This window comes from Coturnix japonica, chromosome 3 (assembly GCF_054131305.1).
Source record: "Coturnix japonica strain WE chromosome 3, WE-NBRP24, whole genome shotgun sequence".
NCBI classification, from domain to species: Eukaryota; Metazoa; Chordata; class Aves; order Galliformes; family Phasianidae; genus Coturnix; species Coturnix japonica.
In genome coordinates this window covers 80,975,246-80,999,329 of record NC_140665.1, presented here as the reverse complement: position 1 = coordinate 80,999,329, position 24,084 = coordinate 80,975,246, and the positions used below count along the sequence as shown (strand labels likewise).

Genomic DNA, 24,084 nt, shown 5'->3' with positions numbered 1-24,084 from the left:
ATTTGAAAGTGAATGCCTGATCACTAGATATGTGATAAAAGCAAGAGCTACAAATGTTTAATCAATGCCTAGCTTTGGTATCAAGCTTCCCCTGGACACTGTAAAGCTCTGAAGATGCTTTCAAGATGAAACTTGAAAGAAGAAACACCCAGTTTGAGAGTCCTTCACTGGAAAAATTTCTGTAATGGAGCCTTCAGTTGTCTAAGGACTAAAGATGAGGGTATCGAGCAGCACTGTGTCTCAGTGCAGCCTGATAAAGCAATAAAGAACAAATTATTTAAGGCTTTATGAATCTATTTCTGAACTGAAATCTTCACTTACTCATATCTTGAAATGAATTTAGCCTGATAACACATCAGTATCAACCAAACCTACATGCCATTCTGCTCAATCTGGAGCATCCTCCTCCAAGGCTCCATTTGGTTTCCTAAATGTAGACACCTATTGCTATTTCACAGCCACTTTTGCCTTACCTCCATGTGCCATTCCAGAAAAGCAAGATGTCCAATAGGTCCTGTACCAAATCTGTGAACCCTAATTGGATGCTTTTGGGTAAACATTCAAATGCCAGAGCATCTCAAGCAGCACTAAGCACTTAACTTACCTATTGAACTCACACAGAATCATAGAATGGACATGTAGATACTCAAATCTAGGTGACACATCTATAGGAAATATTCTACCCTTGTCACAGTTTCTATCTCTGAACACTTCCACAAAGTAAGGTGCTTAGCATATTTTCAGCTCATTCACTCATGTAGAGGAAATCTGAAAATAATTGCAGAGCCATCCTGCTATGTAGTTAGCTGGCTACGCTTTGTTGGTACTGCACTGGGTACCTTGCAGGAATCATAGCTGCATGACTGAATTTTCATTTACCACCATATTACTATTGGTTGACTTAGTAGCATTACTTTTTTACTGCAGATTCCTTCCTTCTCAAGAATAGTTTCCACTAGAGTTTGTGTATGATTAGTCCATGACATATTTAAATATGCAACTCACTGTATTCTATTTCACTAGCCAGAAACTGGAGCATAGGAAGTTCTGCACGAATGTGCGCAAGAACTTCTTTACGGTGAGGGTGATGGAGCACTGGAACAGGCTGCCCAGGGGAGTTGTGGAGTCTCCTTATCTGGAGATATTCAAGACTATTCAAGACTGGCCTGGACGCCGAGCTGTGCAACCTGGTGTAGGGAACCTGCTTTGGCAGGGGGGTTGGACTCAATGATCTCTGGAGGTCCCTTCCAACCTCTATGATTCTGTGATTCTGTGATAAAAACCTTGAGCTAAGTCATAGTGTGAATTAATATGTCTTATAATAATGCTGAATATACATTAAGGAATATTCTGGATTATGTAGAAAGATCTTTATAGTAAGAGTCATTGTAAAAGCCAATTTCTTCCATTTTTCATTCATTCGTTGTGGTTATGAACATGAAGTAGAGACTTAAAGAATTCCCTTTAGTTGCTTTATGGTTTGCCTCTCAGGTAATTGCAAAATAGTGCTGCATTTTTGTATCAGAATATTAGAATTTCTTATCAGAATGTAATGAAAATTTACTTCAGCTGATAAACACTGACAAGGGAAATTGTAATTTGTTCATCAAGGAAATTGTTTTACTACTTGATAAGTATTCCATTAAATTGTGGATAAGAACATTAAATATCTCTTTTGCATTTGTTTTCCTTTCAAGAGCTTTGCAGAAAAGCAGCTCTGGAATTCAGAAGACGAATTATAGTAGAATAAACCTATTTTACCTTTATTTCTTTGTTTAAATGGTAGTAGCATTCCGTTGTGATGCTTTGAAGCCAAGAGAAGTTACTTTAATTGATATTGTAGAAGTATATGATACAAACTAATCCCTTTAAATTTGAATGTGGCAGTTTCTGTAAGTCCACTTAAAATCAGTGTTGTCAATATACATGTGAATCGATCAGCACCTGTTTAACAGTACCCAAAGCTTCCATGAGAAGAAGAGAATTGCTGAGAAATTTAAATTCATAGGTGAAAACTGCTCATTTTAGCCACTGCAATTCTTCTCCAACATTGCCATCTACAGAATCTTTTAAATATTACATTGCTATTCCCTTAAAAGAGAATATCAGTTCTGTGAAATCTTTCAATTAAGTCCTCTGAAATTATAGATCTTTATTCCTCTATAAAACCAAGTAAATTATATAGGATATAAATTTCATAGGCTTAGTATCTAATGGAATTCTAGCTTACAAAGAAAGATATCTCAAAACTTAACATGTTGTCAGAGGAACTTTACTGATTCCAAATTAATTTTCATTCAGGTTTTCTCCTACCACACGTGATACTGTTTATGTCGAGATGAGAGATTTGTTTTATTAAAAACATGAAAAGAAAATAAAAATAAAGAAATATGAGCTCAAATTTCTTTCAATACAAGAAGACTACTTTGGGGAGATCTCATACACAGTTGCTTTATTAATCTTTTCTCTGACAAAACCTTCAGTACTGTCCACTATTCAAGATAGGATTAGTAAGAGGGTCACTGCTCATACATGAAGAATAATGTTGATGTGGTCTACCTGGACTCAGTAATGTCCCCCACAGCATCTTCATGGAGAAGTTGGCTGCTCATGGTTTGGATGAGCGTATGCTCCAGTGGGTGAAACACTGGCTGGATGGCCAGTCTCAAAGAGTTGTGGTCAATGGAGTTAAATCCAGTTGGTGGTCAGTCATGAATGGTGTCCCCCAGGGCTCATTACTGGGGCTGCTTCTATTTAACATCTTTATTAATGATCTTGATGAAGGGATTGAGTGCACCCTCAGTAAGTTTGTTGATCTGCCAGAGGGAAGAAGGGCACTACAGAGGGACCTGGATAGACTGGATCAATGGGGCAAGGCAAACTGTATGAGTTTCAACAGGGCCAAGTGTTGGGTCCTGCAGTTTGGTCACAACAACCCCAGGCAATCCTACAGGCTTGGGGAGGCATGATTGTAAAGCTGCCTCATGGAAAAGGACCTTGGTGTACGGATGGACAGTCAGCTGAATATGAGACAGCAGTGTGCACTGGTGGCCAAGAAGGCCAATGGCATCCTGGCTTGTATCAGGAATGGTGTGGTGAGCAGGACTAGGGAAGTCATGCTGCCCCTGTAGTCTGCAATGGTGAGGCCTCACATCAAGTACTGTGTTCAGTTTTGGTCACCTCAGTACAGAAAGAACACTGAGGTGCTAGAGCAGGTCCAAAGGAGGGCAACAAGGCTTGAGAAGGGCTTGGAGAACATGCCCTACCAGGAGAGACTGAAATAACCAGAGTTGTTTAGTCTGAGGAAAAGTGAGGCAGAGGGAAGACCTTATTGCTCTCTTCCAATACCTGAAAGGTGCTTACAGTGAGAACAGGGTTGGTCTATTCTCACTGGTGACAGGTGACAGGATGAGGGGAAATAGCCTCAAGTTGTGCCAGGGTGAGTTTTGGTTGGCTATCAGGAAAAACTTCTTTACTGAAAGGGTTGTTTAGCACTGGAATAGGTTGAGTCACCACTCCAGGATGTGTTTAAAAACCATTTGGATGTGGTGCTCAGGGACATGATTTAGCAGAGGGTTATTAGAGTTAGGGTAGTATGATTAGGTTGTGGTTGGACGTGATGATCTTTAAGGTCTTTTCCAACCTGAGTGATTCTATGATTCTATAAACAGCTGAGGTGCAAATTAGTAAAGACTGACTGAAACATAAATGTGGACAGCCATTATTGATAATGTGTATGTTAGGATGGAATACTTCTTGGCTTGTGGAGGCTCCTCTTCCATTGAGGACTTTATCTTATGATAAGGAAATCTGTCAAAACCTGCTCTCCTGAAGTCCTGAGTTGGAAGCTTCTTATGCACTTCCTCACTGTCCCAAAGATCTTGAACTCCACCGTGTCACTGTCAAGGTAGCAGAGGCCAAGGACCTTCAAATTACCCAAATGTCCCAACTTGTTAACGAGACCAAGGTTCTGCATATCACCTCCCCTTTTTGGCTCCTCTATAACTTGGAGAAAGAAGTTATCATCAGTGAATTCCAGGAACCCCCTGGATCACTTATGTCCTGGGTTGTTCCTCCAGCAGGTATAAGTGTGGTTGAAATTCCCCAAAGACCTGGGTTTATGAATGTGAAGCTGTTCACATCCATTTTTACAGTGCTTTATCTGCTCTCTCCCTGGTCAGGTAGCCTGGTGCTAACCTCCACTATAGTAACTTCTAGCCTACTATAATACTAACCCATAAACTCTCAGTCAACTGCACTTCCATCCCCAGGCAGAGCTTCGTGCTCTCCAGTTGGTTGTCAAGACAGAGGGCAACACCCTTCCTCATCTCCCCTGCCTGTCTTCCTTAAAGAACTTCCATTATCCTTCCATTACAATGCTGCAGTCATTGCAGCCATCCCATTGCTTGTTAGGCAGGTCATTCTTCTCTTTCTATCAGTTAAATATTTACTGAACATTACTAAATACTAAATATTATTTACCTCTAACTTCTGCGGTCAGAGTACTATCTCTGATTATGTTGTTCCAGCTGTACTGCCCTGTTTACTCATTTCACCTGACCTATTGCTGAGCAATCCACATAATTGCCCTATTTTCCATTTCCTATTATTTGTAAAACCTGTATTTGTTCTAACTTTTTGTTATTCTACTCTGATCTTTTTTGCTCTCATAAATCTTTTCTGTCCTTTTCTCATACTTCTTTTCTTCTTTTGTGCACATTCATTAGTCTCCATCATTTAATTTCCCTCTGTTCTCTTCTTGTCCCTTGGGCTGTTCATTCCTCTCTGTCTCCTTTTCTTTTGGCTCCAATAACCACCATAAATCCAAAGATAAGATATTCAATCTTGATAAACAGCTGTTTTTTAGCAATTTGCCATCCACTAAAAGTGCAAACTGTGCTTTGAAAATCTCATGATAATTAATTACTTTGCCAGAGTAAGGTTAAATGCAGGACAAAGAGTTTGGTGAGGACCAACAGATCCTATTTACAAAAAGAAAGCTTTTAAATAAAACAGAGAGGAACCCTCTAATTGCATACGTGCCAAACCCACTTGTTTTACATGTTTGTGGCACTCTTTTATGTTTTAATACATCTATAAAGAAGTTTTGTTGCTTAAATACATTAACTATATTATATATTTTATGTATGGTCCAAGACAATGCCTCTTCACTCCCTGTGGCCCAAGCAAGCCAAAAGATTGGACACCCATGCAATGTGTTTACCAGGTGAAGGAATTACTAAGAGAATTACAATCTTCTTTTAGGCTACTGTGGCCATAGATTAAAAGTTTTAGAAAAAGCTTTCCAGAAGCCATTTTCTCTTTGATTTGAGCCTACAGACAGCAAGTGATGTATTTAATGGGATTTTTAACTGTATCAATGGGTGAGGACTGAACATCAAGTCAAAAACAGTTCAACTCATCAATTTTGTGTTTGAAGCTTGCTCTATAGACACAACAAGAGAGGCTGGACCTTGGCAGGCAGATTGAAATAGGAGCTATTTAACAGTAATCAAAGTTCTTCAAAAGGTGTAAAGAGAGCACTGTGAAAGAGAATCACATTTCTGCAATACTAGCTTGAACCTAAAAGCTTGACCTGCAGAATAGAAGGTGCAGTCCATACTACATCTCTTTGCACACAGAAGCACTTCAGGCTCTTAGAGGATAAGTCCTTGAACATGTAGCACTTGTGTATCCACAGTGTTGGATACTCACTTGTACAATTTTCACAGAAGAAAACACCTTGATAAAGAATTCCTATAAGTAAGTGTAATAGGCAAAAGAAATGGAGATTGAGGACATGTTTCAGTGGTGATACATTGGAAGAAAACCTGGCAGAGCAGACAACTGAAGATTACCACAGGGATGTGACAGTAAACATTCTCAGAGCATCTCTATCAAATAGTTAGTGAAGTCAACAGCTGCCTCTCTGCTAATATCAGAGGAGGTTGGATAAGGTTCCATATGCTTGCAGTTTCTGGTGTACTTCTGATCTCTGAAGTATCTGTATCTATATCTCAATTTACTTCACTAAGGTGAGCTTGGGAATTGAACTAAGCAAAGAATCACAACTCTGGAATGCATCTGTCCCCTCCAACAATGTACCCAACAATACCTAGATGCCTTTGAGGTCAGTTGATTAATTTGAAAAACAAAAACAAAACAACAACAACAACAACAACAAAAAACAACAACAACAACAACAACAAAAAACCAAACAGGGAATAAAAAAATATATGCGAAGTCAGAGAACAATATCTAACATTTCATAGCTTTAAATGACATGTTTTTTTTTTCTAATAGAATGGAGCACCACTTAATTTATTAAATAAAATCCATTTTGTACTTTGTGACTTTATTTCACATTACATTCATATGCAACAAAATACTGTGGTTTTTTATCTGCCTGGACATTATTATCAAGCAATTCTATGTACAATGTGCTATTCACTTGACATACCTTGTTCGCAATAGGTACCACTTGTTCCTAAAGGACAGTGACACATGTAGCCATTAGGCAATGGTACACAGGTACCTCCTTGCTTGCATAGATGTGGAGGATCATGCTCTGGATCACATACTGTCACCATTTCTGTGCAAAATGCACCTTTCCATCCAGCCAAGCAGTCACAACTATGGTGATAAGTTAAAGGAAAGAATGCAGTGTTATTACCAAAAGAAATCAATATTTCACTAACAAAGTAATGAAGATTTTCAAGCCTTGTATGCCTATATTTAATCTACTGCTCCAAAACTGCTAACAGAAGAACATAGTAACATACTGTCTACATTTAAGATGAGTATCTACTCAATGGAGATGAGAGGCTCAATTAATTTACCTGATGAGTTAGGCCAACAGAGATGAGGCATATGCTTAGTGCCTACTAAAGCTCCCTGGGGTATCCCGTCTGGCCTCTGACTGCTGTTCCAGAAGGACAGTAGTCAGGTTTATAAAGGCTTGTATTGGCCATATCAGGCCAGCCCAAGCTACTGGAGATTTCTGGAAATATTTCTTATACAAATCCTGAGCTCTTCAAAGATGTAGCTGAAGGACAAGTGGTCTATCCAAGAATACCTAAACAGCCAGGTTAGGCTTACATTCAGCAAACTCAACCCCACCCATGATGTATGATGTTTTGTTCAAAGTACAGAGAAAACACACTTTTTCTCTCACTTCAGTAACAAGCCACAACACTTCATAGACAATCTTGTTAGATGTATGAGAGCTGCTCTGAAAGGAATGCCTCCTGTTTTATTATGTTGGCCCATGACATCAGAGGTGAACATTTGTAGCTTGGCAGTAGAAGCTGAACCTTCCCACCAATATTCCATTACATTTTGCTGTTGTGTGATAGATGGCAGCAGAGGGACAGTCTGAGCAAATGGAGTTTGGAAGCAAAGATGTGTATGTAACAGAATTCCTCCATGTGAAAAAATTGTACCCACTGACACTCATTGATGCTTGCTGAACATTTATGGAGACCAAACAGTGGATGTCAGCACAATGAGGCAGTGGGTGGTGCATTTCAGCACTGGTGACAGTGACATGAAAGATAAGCTATGTTTTAGACAGCCATGCAGATTTTTATGAGCACAGCATGCAGGCTCTTGATCATTGCCAGTGAAAAATGCATAGATAATGGTGGTGGCTATGTTGAAAAATAGTGTTTTGTAGCAGAAAATTTTCTCTTTCAAATAGTACTATTATGCTCTTTGTATATGTTGTAGTTTTCATTTAAATTAATGAGACATTACTTTTGAAGAAACTTACATAATATTTTGTTGTGTATAATTTTGTGCTATAAATGAAATAGTGGAGGATATTACTCTTTCTTGAAGATTAAACTCTTTATTTAATTATTCAAATATTTCCTCTTAATTTTTAAACAATGTAGCTTTGCTCAGATGCTGGCCAGAACGTGAAGTTTAAATTTAAATCAAATTTAAATCAAAATGCTGTTTAATTCAAAGCATTGTCCCTGTAGAAGTGGAATCCACAGCTTAATGGCACTGCAAACTTTCTGGCAGAGTGGTGGAAGCAATGCATAAAGATTGCTCAAAGCAGCAAGAAAATCTTGTGAGGCAATCTCATTTCAGGACAAAAATATCTGATCACAAATCGAGGACAGTACTTTCCAGAGGAACAGAAATGATTTAAGAACAGAGGGAAATTCCGCTGAGAAAACCTTTACTGACAACCACTATACATCAATAGAAGTCATATGCCTGCTACACTCACAGCTTTTTGACAATTTTTTTTTTTGTTTGTTTTTTAATTGAAATTTTAATTATTTATTTATCTTGTGAGAAGTGAAACTGGCCATTACTGGTACATTTATGCCTGCATAAATATTGTCTGTGACAACAGAGCTGCTCTGAAATATGAGAGCAGGAGTATAATGCAGCAGGATGTCACTGCACATCTAAAACAAGCAAAGAGCTCACCCCACTATATGCAAATAACTTCCCAATTTTACAACAATCCCTAAAGAGATCTGCAATAAAAAATATTAATCTAGATGAAAACAACTTATCTGCAATTTTAAAGGTTCCAGCACTGCTCAGTCACCAGCTGCTACTCTAGCTTGTCACCTGTTTTCCAGATGTTCTCTAGATCTTGCTAGTGGTAGCTTTGTGTACCTTACAGACATGAAGATGGTGCTGGGTAAACTCCTGAAGCCAGGACTTACATTGGTATAGGAAGACACATGGGAGATGTATACTTCACATTTCTGCTCTTTCCAGCTGCAATTTTGATTTTATGACTTCTCTAATATCCCCATAAATGTCATCTCCTTTCTTTTTCCTCAGAAAGATCTAACAGCCTGAATGCTAAAGATTTAATACAAACATACAACAATTGGAAAGTAATTCCAAATTGTATTTTGCTGTTCAGGACTTTCAAAGCATTTCTTCACTACTGCATTTAAAAGCATGTAAATATGCTCTTAAGATAAATGTGGAGAGGAACTGGAAGCTGTGTCTCAGGGTAGTAAAGCCTGGAACTTGAACAATCCACTGAATTTCTAAAACTGATCCCCAGCAAATGCTGTATCAATTCTAAAAAGTTGGTTTTGATTTTCATAGAATCATACCTTAGAATTAGGTTCGATGAGACCTTAAAGCCTACCCAGTTCCAAAGCACTGCCACAGAAAGGGCTGTTACCCACCACATCAGTCTGCCCAGGGCCCCATCCCACCTGGTCTTGAATACCTCCAGGGATGGGGCTGTTGAAATGAAATGAAACCCTTCAATGATTTTTTTTCCCTTTCTGATAAGATGATAGATTTCTGGAGATTTCTGTCATCAAGGAACTAAATTATCATAGTTATTAAGTCCAGTGATCAGTCTATGGTGTAGCCTAGAAAGAAAGTTTTTTACTTACTAAACAGTAGAGCCACTTTCCATGCACTTCCCACCATTTCTGCATTTTATTAAACTGCATGGAGAAGCTTTACATTGCCCAACACTGCGACCAGAGTTGGGGTGACCTTCTGGATTCCCTGGTGATTTGAGCTCCTGATTCACATTGGTGCGAACTTGCACATCAAAAATGCAACCTTAGAGGAAGAAAGGAGAAAGAAATGGAGTTTTAAACAGGTACAGGAAGACAAAACAAGTCAAACAACAATACTCTGTAATCTGTCACTGAATGGGTTCCACTAGAATGTCTTCAGTTGATGGATGGGCAATTATAACATCTCCAAAAACAGAAGTTATGCTGGCTATTTTCTGTTCAGTACATGGATGAATGATTATAAGACCCTTCATTAATGGCACATAAAACAACAGAAGTCATTTCTCAAGGAGCAGACAATGATAAATCAGAGACTAATGAATGATGTGGGTCTAAATTTGTATTTACACACACACACATGCTTTTACAAGAATGCAACTACATCAGATAAAATTGATCTTAAAAAAAGTAAGGCAGAGGACAGTAAATCTGTTCACTGCCAAATATATAGGAATTCAGAGAGCACCAACTAACAGACCGCAGGCAGAGAATGCGAACTTGAATTGCTGAGAAGGACCCCTTAAGGGGGGCAAATGCTTCAATCCCTGTAACACAGAAAACTTATGGCACATGACTAAAATATTTTACAGAATGCATACACTGCTCCTCTTGACACTTTTTACTCTTGGAAAACGATTCAGAAGTTTAATCCATTGTAATAAGTTAAGCAGTGCCAGGGCCTGTTCTTCAGTCCCGTGGGACCTTGTGTAGCCATAACTATAACATCAAACTCTAACTAGCTTCCAGAACACAACACCTACAATCAGGCTAATAGAGGGTGCCTAGATTATGCTGTCCCTAAATACACCTTATAACTGTTTTTGTCACAGACCTCCACATCAGTGGCCTTTGTAAGAATTTATTGGTTGAAATGATTATGTGTTATTGACTACATTCTTAAGCTGACATTCTTTTAATCTGCTAATACACTGGTATCCTAAGCTAAAAAAGTCAGAGCTTTAGAGTGAAATCCCTTTAGAGAGTCTTTGTTCTTTTTAGTTAATGCACGAGATAGTGAGCATGAAAGGTCTAACACTCCATTGGCATTTCTGAACCAATATTCTAGGTCTGTGTGCTTATTTATATACTGCAAAGCTGAATACTATGCTACATATTATATCTTTTTGGATCACATTCCAAGTAATTTCTCAAAATACACCTGGACAATTGATTTAGAGCCTTATGTAAGACAGGTTGAAGCTCTTCTGAAATGTCATCCAGATCTATACATTAATATATACCATTTAAAACTAAAAATCGGATTTTAATCCACTTTGAAATCACTTATGAAACAAACTTGCGTGTGAAAGACATATCAAACAAGTAATTACGGGTTTTTCTTCAGTTTCTAATAGATAAGAACAAATAGACTTTTCTGCTGTCTGTTTCAAAGTCAAGGACTTCAAATTAATTCTTACCTACAAAAATGTGAGAATTCTGGAAAAAGATCACTGCTTTGAGCCTCACTGCTTATTGATATAGTACTGATCTTGTTAAGAATGCTGGAACATTTCATTGATTTGCAAATGCTTTGTCTTGCTATAATTTTGGGGCTTCTCCCTTTGATCATATTATCTTCATGCAAAGAAGTATTTAGAATAGAAGTCTTTTCACCTTTCACTGACACCTTTCACTGACATGAATACTTGCTGTATTTGCTAATATATCAGTAGCATAAGACAAGTGTGATTTTCACCATCTGAAAAAGTAATGTTTGCAGAGTGGCTTGACAAATCCTAATACAATTAATGCTCACTGGACCTAGCTTTACATAACAGGCCATCTTCTATGGCAATGTTGTTTGATTTATTTACTCACGATGAGAATTTTCAAACTTGGATTTATAAACATTTGACATGATGACAAATTATGTGATACGTAAGGTACAAACTGTATGAACTGTGGCTTTTTAGTCCACCCAGTAAATTACTAAGGAAGGCAGGTCCATAGCACCTATGAACAGCAAACACATCTTCTTTAGATATCTATATACTGAAATATGTATCTTTATCTTACAGCTCTACTTTTCTGGGTTTTTTTTCCCCTTCACTTTTGGAAAACTTGCCATTAGATTACCAGAGTAAGCTATGGAAGATATATTTTTTTAATATAATCATAACTTAGTTTGAACAAAATGTAGCAAGATAACTATTTTAACAACAGTTAAAACAACTTTAGAATAGGAAGCTTTCTTAGATAGGATTTTTTTCTTATTACACACATTTTGTAGCTTTGTTTATACTGCCACATAACTGGCAATTTAAAAACTCACATTAAGCAATGAAAAAAAGAATCTAGTCTGATGTTTATTTACTTGTAATCTTCATGTTATATTCCTTTTCCTTTTAATGGTCTTGGTTTTAGGTCACCACATAACACAGTAAACCCTAACATTTCATCTGTTTGTCAGTAGCAGATAAAGCATGTTCTGTTCTCTTGAGTCTTGCTAAAGTGATAAGAAAAAGCAGCCCAGAGTTCTACGTAAACAATGGAAGGCACAGTGAGTACCCAAGAACTGGTGAGGCCATAATGGAAAGTTATGACATTCATGATTACAACTTATTTGATTGTCCCACAGAACACTTAGGTCCAAAACAGTTCTTCAGCGTTTATAAATAAAGCATATAGTGCATACTAGAGAGGTTTTTGGCAGACCTTCATGAATTTAACTGATTTTTTTTTTTTTTTAATTAATTTTCTTATTTCTTCTAACTGTTAGTCAGTGAGATATGGATGAAGGACTTTAAGAGCAACAATTTGTGCAAGCCTTCTGTGGGGAGGATCAGCTGATGAATGTGCCTTCTTTCTGACCTGGATTCCCTTTGCTCTGGGCCAGTTCTGTGCCTCTTCTAATGAGACACTGCCAAATATTCTGAATAGTGGAGAGGTTTTCTGTCACAGCCAAGTTTGCAAGAGGAACCCAAAAGAAGTTTCTAACTTTGTGAGTTGAACTCAATTTGATCCCAAAGATTAGCATTTGATGCGAAGTTAGCTGAAATCAGATGCATTAACACAGCGAACTTACAGAAGATATACTTACTACATTTGTGATTAGAATCTTTAGCCTCAGGTCTTCTTAGACAATACTTGGAGCTTTCTATCAATATATTTTTACTCTAAATTTAATAGATAGCTTTCACCCCAGTCAAACAGTTTACAAATCACAGCCCTTCTTTTTCTTTTGACTCCCTCACCTACATTGCTATCTGCCACCATTGTTCATCACATCCTAATTGGTGTCTGCTACTTCTGTGGCTGCCCTGAATAAAAGGACAAAAAAGGTTTCTACCTTCGTATAGTCATAGAAGTACAGGTATAATTTCTATTTTTTACCTGTGTTTCCTGTAGCTGATCGTGACTATCACAAACATTTAATTTTAACCTGTACCTAAATACTTGATGTCATGATGCTCTCCTTACCTGCTCATGTCTTGCTTTGGTATCTCACAGATTTTAGGTTCCTAATCTTCAGATCTTGGATCATAGAATCATAGAATGGTTTGGGTTGGAAGGGATCTTTAAGATCACCTAGTTCCAACCCCCCTGCTATAGGCAGGGACACCTCCCTCTAGACCAGGTTGCTCACAGCCCCATCAATCCTGGCACTGAATGCTTCCAGGGAGGGGTATTTACAACTTCACTGGGCAATCTGTCTCACCATCCAGTAAAGAATTTCTTCCTAAAATCTAGTCTAAATCTACCCTCTTCCAGTTTAACGCCATTTTTCCCCACCCAGTTGCTACATACTTTTATAAATATCCTTCCCCATCTTTCCTATAGGCCCCCTTCAGGCACTGTAAGGGACATTTATCAAGCAGATGCACTACCTTTTAAGTCTTCCTTGCATTTAGACTGTGCTCAGGCATGATGAGAAGCTCCTCACTACTTGTCATATATTATCATAGCATAATAACTGGCAAACAGTAACAGACCTAAAATTTGTCCTGCCTTTCTAGCCTACTGTCTAGGCTGCACTTTTAGCTTTTGTCTCTATTGTCTTCTCATTTTCCTGGTTTCTTTCTTGGTAGAAGGACAAGAGGAATCTGATGCATAGTTTAGCAGGGATGGAAAAGAGTACAATCTTTACCTTGAAAGCCGTTCTTAAATCTGGATCCTTTGGGTAGGAGTTCTGGAGTATACTCATGATAGCCCCCTAAATAAAACTGACTGAAGACATTGAGTCCAACCAGTCTCCCAGGAGAAGTGACAGTTTTATTCTTCTGATCATCCACCTTTCAATGAAACATGTATATTTGTTACAACAAATGATTTTACTTTATTTGGGAAATACTAATGAAGAAAGCCCTCCAAACTTAACAGGGAAACATAAAAGCTGTCATTTTTACACTTTAATATGAAGGAAAAACACCCTACACTTACCATCTAAATGTGTACCCTTTTAAAATAAATAATTTCTTACCTTCAGCCAGCCTTTCTGGAGATATCTGCCAAGGTGGATGACATGAATATTGAGGGTCAGGTCAAGTGGTTTACTAATGATTGTCGCTGTGCCAGAACCCAGGTTGTAGCTATATACTACTCTGCCATCACAGAGGCCTAATACCAAAAAATCATCTCCATTCAGACCTGAAAAGATAAAAATAGAGTAGCTACTTATTTTAGGTTTCGGTGAACACCAATGCATAAAGCATCCTCCAAATTCGCTGAAAATACATCAGGTTATGGTGCACTTACTCCCACTTTTACCAGGCCCAGCTTCACTGCCTTACTCCAGATTCTTTCCCTCCCAGCACCAAGGGATGAACTGGGGTGGGAGGCAGCCCTTACTCCTTCTCGCAAGGAATGCAAGCCTGTATTAAGCCACAGATCTGAAAACTTTAGAAAGGGATGTATACACCAGGAGAGAGAAATCCAGAAGACTGTCAGTCTGCTGCTGTGAGAAGTTCAGTATTAAGTGAGATAGTAGAGCAAGGGTAACTTTTGGCTGTGTGGGGGTAAGAGGAAGAAGACATTAGACATCTCTGTGTTGGACAACATTTGGCAATGCTTCACAAGAGGTCAGCTGCAATATTAATTCAAATCAAATAAAGGGATTAACATGAGATGAAAGTGATGCGAGGATTGTGATCTAGAAATAGTACTGTTCAAATGATCCTGGATCATTCGATCCCATCCTTGTTTTGGGTCTGTGTCAGTGATCCAGGCAGGAGACAAGAGAGGAGAATTAAAGAGGTTAGATCATATTTCCTATGATTTATAAATGATAAAAGTTTCTACCCTGAGTGCTGTATGTTTACAGTAACATTTCATTATTATTATTATTTTTTTTCTCAACATTCATCAGTACCATGGATCCCATGTTGTCAGTAGTGCTAAAATGGATGAGACACGAGTATCTTATTTTACTTCGTTCAATGCTGAGGGCATGGCAGCCTACTGCAGAGGGATGCTGTTCAGAGATACATAAAGCACTGTTAAAATCTCAGTGCAGATATTGTTAGCAGATTTATATAACATGCTTCATGAATAACTGTGTTATTCAAACAAAGGGGCATACTTTGCTTTATATAGATAGTTGTAGCAAGACACTTATATTGGATTAACTTGCATTGAGTGACATCAGGGTTAAGGGTTAGTATTTTACATAAAGAACACAGAAATGAATCCTGGCTTCTCCAGGGATGTATGTCAGGCTTGTGGGCTATGGAAGTGCAGCCCCTGTGACAGCAGCAGCAATTCATGAATGCCTCTGCGTCAAGGTGCTTGAGGACACAGGAAGAAGAAATGGCAGTGTGGCTGTGATATGCTGGATAGTTGAATTGACTTTCCATTAAAGTAAGTGCCAATGTGCAAAAATTTGAGGCAGCATCTTCCAAAACCAGCCTCCAGATACATGTAATCAATCACAAAATTTATGCTGATGACTGAAAAAGAATCTTGTTTTCATGTATTTTCTTCAGAAATCTGCTACCTCAAGCATCAGATTACTTGTTTCTAATATTTAATGTTAATGGTTTGACTTCTTTATTAAAAAAAAAAACAACAAACATTTCTACAGTCTGATTCCTTACTGTGCACATACACAAAAATAAATATTGAAGAGATTAATTCCTTCCTAAAGATGTTATAATACCCTACTTGTATAGGGAATATATTAAAGTCTGTAATACGTCATAATAAAAAAGCTTACCTTGGCCCTTCTGTCCAGTGAAAAATATCAAGTTGTCTTGTAAAGCTGAGTGGTGGTTTAACAACTGAAATTTTAAGTGGAATTCATAGTAGAAGGTGATATTTGGGATTGTAGAATAAGCTAGGAATGAAGTATATCCAAAGACATCTGTGCCACTGAAACTAGGCTGGATAATATTAATAACTGCATTAAAAATAAAATAAAAATCAGTGTTAGAGAAAATTCTTCAATGTGCATTTGAAATGTGCATTTAATAGCTTGCTTTAGAATTAAAAAACAAGTAAATAACACACACACACAAATGTTACTCCACAGTTTTTTATGTATACACATAATTTGGCTTTTCTTGTAATTTTATAAACGAGCTTCCTTTACAATGTAATTATTGGCAACTACTGCCATCTCCTGGTCTCTACATAGCATTGTTATAAATAAAAGTACACTGCAATATTTACTCAGAGCACATACAGACAAAAGAAAACTCACAAATAAATTCGCCTGCTAAAAGTAAAGCCATTATTATGCACCTCCAAGTGAAAGTAAGCGGGGATGTGCTGGAAAGGTTAAAGAACAGTAATTCTTCACGGGTAGGTAGAAACATATCATGAAATGATGAATTTGTAGCACAATGCACAGGACCTACATAAATTACATCGTTCCACATTACTTGCTGTATCATTCAAATTGGTGTTTGGACTAGATGGTCTCAGTGGTCTTTTCCAATTTTAATTCATCCAATGATTCCATAACTTGTTTGAATAGCCAGGAATCAAGTTTATAAAAATGTCAAATTTACAGTACTGGCAGGTTATTTATCTTTTTTAAAAACACTATTTAGGTTCAATTTCATTAAAAAAAAAATAAATACTTTCTGTTGGGCATTAACCAAGTGAAGAATGTAGCATTTAGCATAAATACCTTTCAACACCTGGCCTGAAATAATTGGAAGAAACAATCAATTGCAATTATGCAAATTGTAACATCATCTTTAGTCTGAGGAATATCTTTTCAAATTTCAACCTGGGAAATTTGCCATATTGACCCTGAACACATTATTATCTAACCTGACAAAAGGTGCAGACGTAAGCCTGTCAGAAACCATTCATGGCACAAATTTCAGGTCCTCAGCAATACAGTGTGTACTGTCCCATTTATTAAGCAGTACTTCAGATGTAGCATATTATGCCTTGTCCTGTGATTTTAAACAGGAGCCAGGAAATTTCCACATGAAGTGGTTGTTTTCTCCTAATTACAAGAAAATTGGCAGAGTTTGTTCCTCTCCGCCTAGTCTGGTTGAATGTAATCTCAGGTCTTAGACCTTTATGAGTTATGTGTATTGGATGAGAAATACAACTCCCACATTTAAATTTGATGTTGGCTGCAGTTCACTAGCATTCCCTCAGACTACCTCAGCATGCCTGCGGAAGGCTCAAATTCTGCATGTGCTTTAGCTTCTCAGCTAACTACGACAGGTAGTCAACTCCTTTAATGAGAAGCCTTTTCTTTCTCTTTCTCCCTTTCTCCCTTTCTCTCTCTCTTTCTCTCTTTCTCTCTCTTTTTCTTTTTTTCCCCTCCTGCCCCCCTCCACTCCCCTCTCCTCCTCTCCCCTTCTCTCTCATTCCATTCTGATTTACTATAAGAAAGACACATCTAGATCATCAGCCTTACAGTTGGAAGCAATCTGTACAAGTTGAACATTGGTGGCAGTCACCTAACCACTGGAGGGCATCTGATGCAGATGTTTATATAACAGCTGACTATTCCAGGTTGTATCTTACACCAGTGAAAATATAAAGAACATTTAGGATAGAGTTTTCTTCATCTAAAACACATTACTTATGTACATCAGGTGAACAGTATTTTAAAATGATTATTTGACCTCATCAAATACAAAATAAGAGGGGAAAATTATAGATTTCTAAAATTATGTGGGATTAACCCTACCATGTGTGTATCCTCCAACAGCCTACGGATGTGAATGTCCTTTGTTTCTTTTCTCTATTGCCATAAAAATGAATGATTCAGAAATTCTGAAATAATCCTCTGTGAAATAAAGAAAATACTTTTTTTTCCTTTAGGAATTGTAGGACACCTGGAAACTAAATTAATTGTTCAGAGTCACAAAGTCTGAAGTGGGCTGAAGAACTGAGTACAGAAATCTCATCCTCAGGCTAGAGCAGTCACTAAGCATACCTGGCAAACTGAGTTTTTTGTTTTCCTGCTCCTGAGTGTTCAGACACAGCTCCTTTCAAAACTCCTGACAAGTTTTTTTTTGATCCAGTTCTGAGTCTAATTGTGCATTTTGCTGGGGCTGTGAAGTACTTTATATAAAATATCCAGCACTGTAGGTGCTTGAAGCATTCTTGTCCTATAGGCTCGGGATATCATAAAGACATGACTGACCAATGGCTTTTGGGATAAATGATTAATCTCAGAATAACAGCATAGCAACAAATAAAAATCAGTAGAACAACGGCCCAGGTTAAGTGACAGTAAATCCAGTCATTCACTAATATGGGGCTAAATGTAATATCTGGGCCTGCAGATGTATGTAATCCATGTTTGCAGGAAAGCCAGCAGGAAGTGAGGCATGGCTTCTCTGGTGAGGAACTCAGATCCACTGAGATATTTGAAGAGGTTCAAACTCCCTGTTTGGATCATTTTACTGTCGATATATGGAAGTGCCACCTGCACTTGTCTACCAGCTGTCAAACCCCACTCTTCCTCCCCCTGAGCTGTCTCTCTCTTGTGTGTATGCAGTGCTCAGATGCTACCTGAAGTGGTGCTCAACACTGAGTAGGGCAATACTTAAGTAAGGTATAGTCACCAACTGTGAGAATATCACACAAAGCAACTAGCCTCACAGACATATTTAGCTTCTCACAGTTTTCTCCACAGCTTTGAAGGAGCTTCTGACACCTACTAAAAGTGAGCTGCAGCATCTAATTAACCCGACTATCTTTATCAGGGATGTACATGCAGGAAGTGTTCCTAAACAGTCCTCTCTACAGCAACTTCTGGGGAGCACAATGTGTTCAGATATGATAATTAATACCAAGACAAAAGCTTACATTTTTCACTAATCTAACCCATCTAAATCGTCAGGTGACATTCCTTCCATATTTTGTCTCTTTCTGAACTTTTAAAATTGGTTTTATACCTCATTTTAAAACATGATTCTCCTCTATGCTAAGTATTATTTGTCATCAGGCCTTCAACCAATCATGTGAAAAAATGAAAGGTTACAGTAAATGAAAAATGTTTGGTCTTAGAGATATCTTTCATATGATAACCCTCATTAGTCCCAAATTAAAACAGACTATTAAAGTGCAAAAAGGGGGAAAAAAAAAAATCCACAAAAAATCAATTTCGAATAATACAGTGATTGGTAAATTTCTATCTAGCAAGATTACTCCATCTTTTCCGTTTACTCTCTGTCTTTTCATTACAAACGTAAGGAGCTGAGAAGACAGAAAATTGTATAATCTTCCCTCTTTTCTCTGAAAAACAGCCCTGAGAAATAGTTATTCATAAAATACTTATAGCTGAAGGAAGATCAGAGGGCACACAGTAATTGGGTTCCACTCTTATTTTCCTTTTTCTGCCCAGGCACCATTCAAGTAAGAATCCCACCCCTTTGCTATTGGAGTCACAGAGCTGTGTCCCAATGACTATACTTAGGAGTCATGCAAAACCACACTCCATGTTAACTGTGCCTGACAGAGTACTTGAAGCCTTTTATCAGCTTTCTGTCCTTGATCTTATCCCGTGTGTCTGTCAGTTCTTACATCATTTACCACTGTCCTCTTCTGCATTTCTACCACTTAACAGGTAATAAAGTACCTGTAATAAGGCATGGTATATCCCATTGCCTCACAAACAAATAATGACAAATGATCCCATTATGTAAATGTATTAATGTAGTTGGCTACCTATTTCCCTAGGACTGTACATCCTAGCAGATCTAGATATAAAAATGGAAGATTAAAAAACCCATAACACTTATAGTTTAGGAAAAAAAAAAAAAATCTTAACAAAGAGGAGAGAATAAAGTGACAAAATTGAGAATAATGGTTTCATTATCTTTGAATTTTCTGTTGTAAGTTAAAATAAATGCTCCTTTCAATGTTCACAGCCAATACATCTTGGACTACAGTTTTACAATTCATAGTAAAAAACAAGACAAATCAATAGGCTAAAAAGAGGTGAAGACTTCAGGCTATATAATTACAATCAGATAACCCAATTCTTTATGTTAAAATTGACTAACTGTGAGCAGTTATCAGGCCAGTGCCTGGCTTCAGGATGAGCAGCTATATACATTTGGGATGAGGACTAATCAATTCTCCTAAACACCAGCTCACATGTTTGAGAAGGGAGTACTGAAAAGGAATGGAAATTGCTGGCAAGCATATTTTCCAGTCTTCCAATCTATAAAAAGGTCCCCATAAAAGTGTCTTTTGTCATAATGAAATTCTGCAGTCACTGTTCCTCTTACTGGTTTGCAGTATGGATTTCAATAAACCAGAGATTACTCTTGTGGATGAACAGAGCGAAAAATATTTCCTTTGCTGAGTTTACAAAAAATATTTTAAAATCAGATCCTCTTCTTACTCAAGAGTAAGCAGCAAAGGTAGATGTTCAAGTGACAGCACATGCTCCTGATGGAAGTGACTGGCTTAAGAAAGCAAATGCATATCTACAATTTGTTATATATTCACAGATTTCAATATTATTTTGCTTTCACAGGGCTCTGGCAGAAACCTCTCTCTGCGCACTGCAAGACATTATGGGGTATTAGATAAGGCTGAAGAAGGAAGGAAGAACTTCCAGCTACAATTCCCCTGTCCTTTGTGCAGAGGAATGGGGAAGATGGGAGCTATCCAGACACCAACAGTGGCAATGAGAGAGAAGGCCTGCTGTACAGGCAAGAAATAGATACCAGCATAATTTGGGAAGCAGAGTGAGATGAAGGAGATAAGCTGGTGTTTAGTTGACATGCTTTGCTAGTTCTACATAAAAAGCTGTTTTCTTAAATAGTCAGCACACTTTCCTCACCAGAAACTGCGGGAAACCTAAGAAGGAAAAGTTAAAAGGGGAGGGTGGGGATTGAACCTCAAGGAGGTGCTGCGTCAAGTGGAGCTCAAGGGCATAGTGGAAGACCTGTGATGTCTGGAAGGCAACTACAGGATCTTTATAATGGCTAATTCAAGTGTATGCTTCCCCCTGAAGAAAATGTTCTCAGATATTTTATTTGTCTTGTAGAATCAGTGGCATAGTTATGTGGTATCCTTATGGAGCCCATGGGCCCTGTTAGCTTAGCTTATTTCAGTAATCATATGGACTAGTAACTTTTACTTCTAAGTGGAAGATAAGATTTGATATAATAAAACTGATTTTACTGCTCAGGGATGAAAGTACAAATCTGCAAAACTGGTAATGCGGCAGTGACACTGTGTGTGCAAATGTGTGTGAGTCTGCTTGTTTTTATTTTTTTTTTACAATTTTTTATGACATACCTCAGTTTGGAGGGAAAGGAAGGAAGAAATTAAAGCTCAGATAAATGCAAATGACTCAGAAAATATATACTCTTGGGTAGGAAGAAATGCAGGTCTGATCAGCATCTCCCAAAGTCTCCTATCACTAACCAGAAAACTCATGATGTGGTTTGGTTTTATTTTTTTTATCTGAGGAAATTCCCCTTGGGCACCTACTGCCACTGAACCGCACAATTTAGTCTGTAGACCTGAACACTCTGAAGGTGACATTGTGTGACAAACACAGCTGCAGAGAACACTTCACTTGTAGGCTGTTTTTCACACCACAGAGTTTGGAGCAAGTGACTACTCCCACTTCAGCACTTTGAAATGAATTTTACACATGGGGAAATATATTCTGTACTCTTACAGACCCTTTGGACTGGCAAAGATTAACAAAAATGTTGCTCAGAAATGTGTTTCAATGAACTTTTTTTACAGATTGCTGTGAACTCATGCTGGGGACAGTTCTCTTTGGTATGTGATCTATGAAATGCAATGCCACAGTTAGGAATCTATTTTATCTTGCCACATCTGTACCTTTAGACAGCAAAACTAAAATAAACACATAGTTTGGTCTAAAAGACTGCAGTTTATACAATTATTCATTTTTGCAATGCACATTCTTTTAAAATGTTTTTCTTTTAAATTTACCTTTGTTTACAAGGTAAACTCTTGAAGCATAACAAAATATTCTCCATATTACAACTAAGAGCTTCCCAGAAACTTCTAATTTATTGTGTAAAAAATAATTATCACAGTCAAGGGTTGAGAACTCCAGGTGTTCATATCCATTCCTGGTGAATAAACCATTTGTTCACATTTTTAATAAGTTTTTTTATTTTTTTTAATTTATTTTATTTTTATTTTATTTTTAGCTACGATTCTTAATCTTAAAAGTTAAAGTATGGTGATATGGATGTATTTGAGCTCAAGTATCACCTCTGGGTGAAGGAAGCACTGCAATTGTTGCGTTTGGACTTGATCTTTAAAGTATTTTCCAACCTGACCTATGATTCTATTATTCTAATTTTTCACTTAAAACTGAGATCTTATGAAATGATAAATCTCTGCAGGTGGCAAGCAATTCCTCTTCTAACCTAATCCTCATGTGTCTCCATAGAGAATTGTCAATGTATCTTCCTGACCAACTTTTAAAAGTATACAAAACAAATATCTAGGGGGTAATTTAAAAATCATTGTGCAGGAAAAACCAACCTCATAGCACTGTTGAAGAATGTGTGTTCATTTGGCCTGAAATGGTGCCATTTGTAAGCACTTTCATTCACTACTGTGATCCTAACTACTGGAGGAGGTAATACAGGACTTTCATTTATAATCCACAAGAAACACAGTACAAGCCAATTTTTACTAAATTAAATGTGAAAGAAAATTTATCAGACTAGGCCTTGAATCTTCAGTCCTTTTACATAAAACAGCTGAAAAGGCAGAGCTCAATAACTGGATTCAGTTTAAATGCTCTGGATTCCTTTAACTACAGCTTAAAAAACATCAGTCACTTCAGAGACTGAGTCAAGTCACTCAAGCAGACTTGGTCCCTGATCCAAATTCTTTTACACTGATGGCGTACAGGGCTAAACATATTCTAGTTTTCATTTTTGTAAGTGGCTGTGTTCTTCTTCCAGATGCAAACTTGTTTAATGTGGACTTTTAACACTGCAAACCAAGAATCCTGTGTTAGCTGCTAAAAGTTCATCTGTAAGTGCCAGAGGAAAGAAACTGTCCTACTCCACCTTGCTCCGTGACCTCAACTTGAGCACTGTATGCAGATTTGTGGGCACCATAAGATAAGAAGGCCATAAAACTTTAAGAGGGCAACTGGAGGAGGGCTACAATGATGGTGAAGGGTCTTGGGGGAAAGACCCTGGGGGAAAGACCTGAGGAGCAGCTGAGGTCCCTTGGCTTGTTCAGCCCACATTAGAATGACTTAAAGTAATCGTGATTTAGAATTTGTGTCTTCCCTTATTTTTATCCCCTCACACTGATTGATTACACTTTAGCTACACAGCTTCCTGGGAGAGAGATCCACATATATTGGTTAACTTGCAATCACAGTAACATGGTCATATAGTTAAAAATCAAGGAAAGATGTGTAGTGATAGATAATTCACTTTACTACTTATATATACAGAAAAAATGGAAATGTTTTAATGAATCACAGAACCACGGAATTGTAGGGGTTGGAAGGGACCTCCACAGATTGAGTCCAGCCCCGCTGCAAAGCAGGCCTCCTACAGCAGTCTACACAGGTACATGTCCAGATGGGTCTTGAATATCTTCAGAGGAGAATCCCCAATGACCCTGGGCAGCCTGTTCCAGTGCTCTGTCACCCTCACTGTGAAGAAAGTCCTTTGTATATTGCTATGGAACTTCCTATCCTCTTGTTTATGGCCACTTCCCCTTGTCCTGACCCCACAGACGGATTAAAAGAGGTTGGCCATGTCCCTTTGACACCCATACACAAGGTATTTATAAATATTAATAAGATCACCACTGAGTCTTCTTTTCTCAAGGCTGAACAGACCCAGTTCACTCACCCTTTCTTCATAAGAGAGGTGCTCCTTTTATCATCTTTGTGGCCCTAAGGAACCTTTATTTGAAGTCTGAACAAGAATAATGTAACCAAAATAAACAGAAAGCAATTACTCCCAGCCCGACTAGATTGCAACATGCTTCATCTGCTTCAGAAACTGAAGTCCTTGTTTGTCCCAGGAACTTGTTTTCTTTTTGCATATTACACAGAAGTTACTATCAGCCTGTAAGTTTCTGCCATGTTTGCCATTTGTAGTTTTCTCACTTTTAGAATGCTGTGCATATCCCACAAATTGCTATATTTTTATCCCCTGTCAAGTTTTGT

The 24,084-nt window shown here is 37.8% G+C and overlaps 1 protein-coding gene across 2 annotated transcripts in view; it reads right to left on the bottom strand.

The window, feature by feature from the left end:
* Positions 1-24,084, bottom strand: part of EYS (EGF-like photoreceptor maintenance factor) — a 779,301-nt gene that overhangs the window by 14,385 nt on the left and 740,832 nt on the right. For both annotated transcript variants that reach the window (XM_085543820.1, XM_085543821.1), the window contains 5 exons: positions 15,670-15,852; positions 13,939-14,105; positions 13,606-13,750; positions 9,387-9,561; positions 6,461-6,633 (listed from right to left, as the gene is read on the bottom strand). In XM_085543820.1, coding sequence (XP_085399946.1) covers positions 6,461-6,633; positions 9,387-9,561; positions 13,606-13,750; positions 13,939-14,105; positions 15,670-15,852 — 843 coding nt within the window. The remainder of the gene's footprint in view (positions 1-6,460; positions 6,634-9,386; positions 9,562-13,605; positions 13,751-13,938; positions 14,106-15,669; positions 15,853-24,084) is intronic.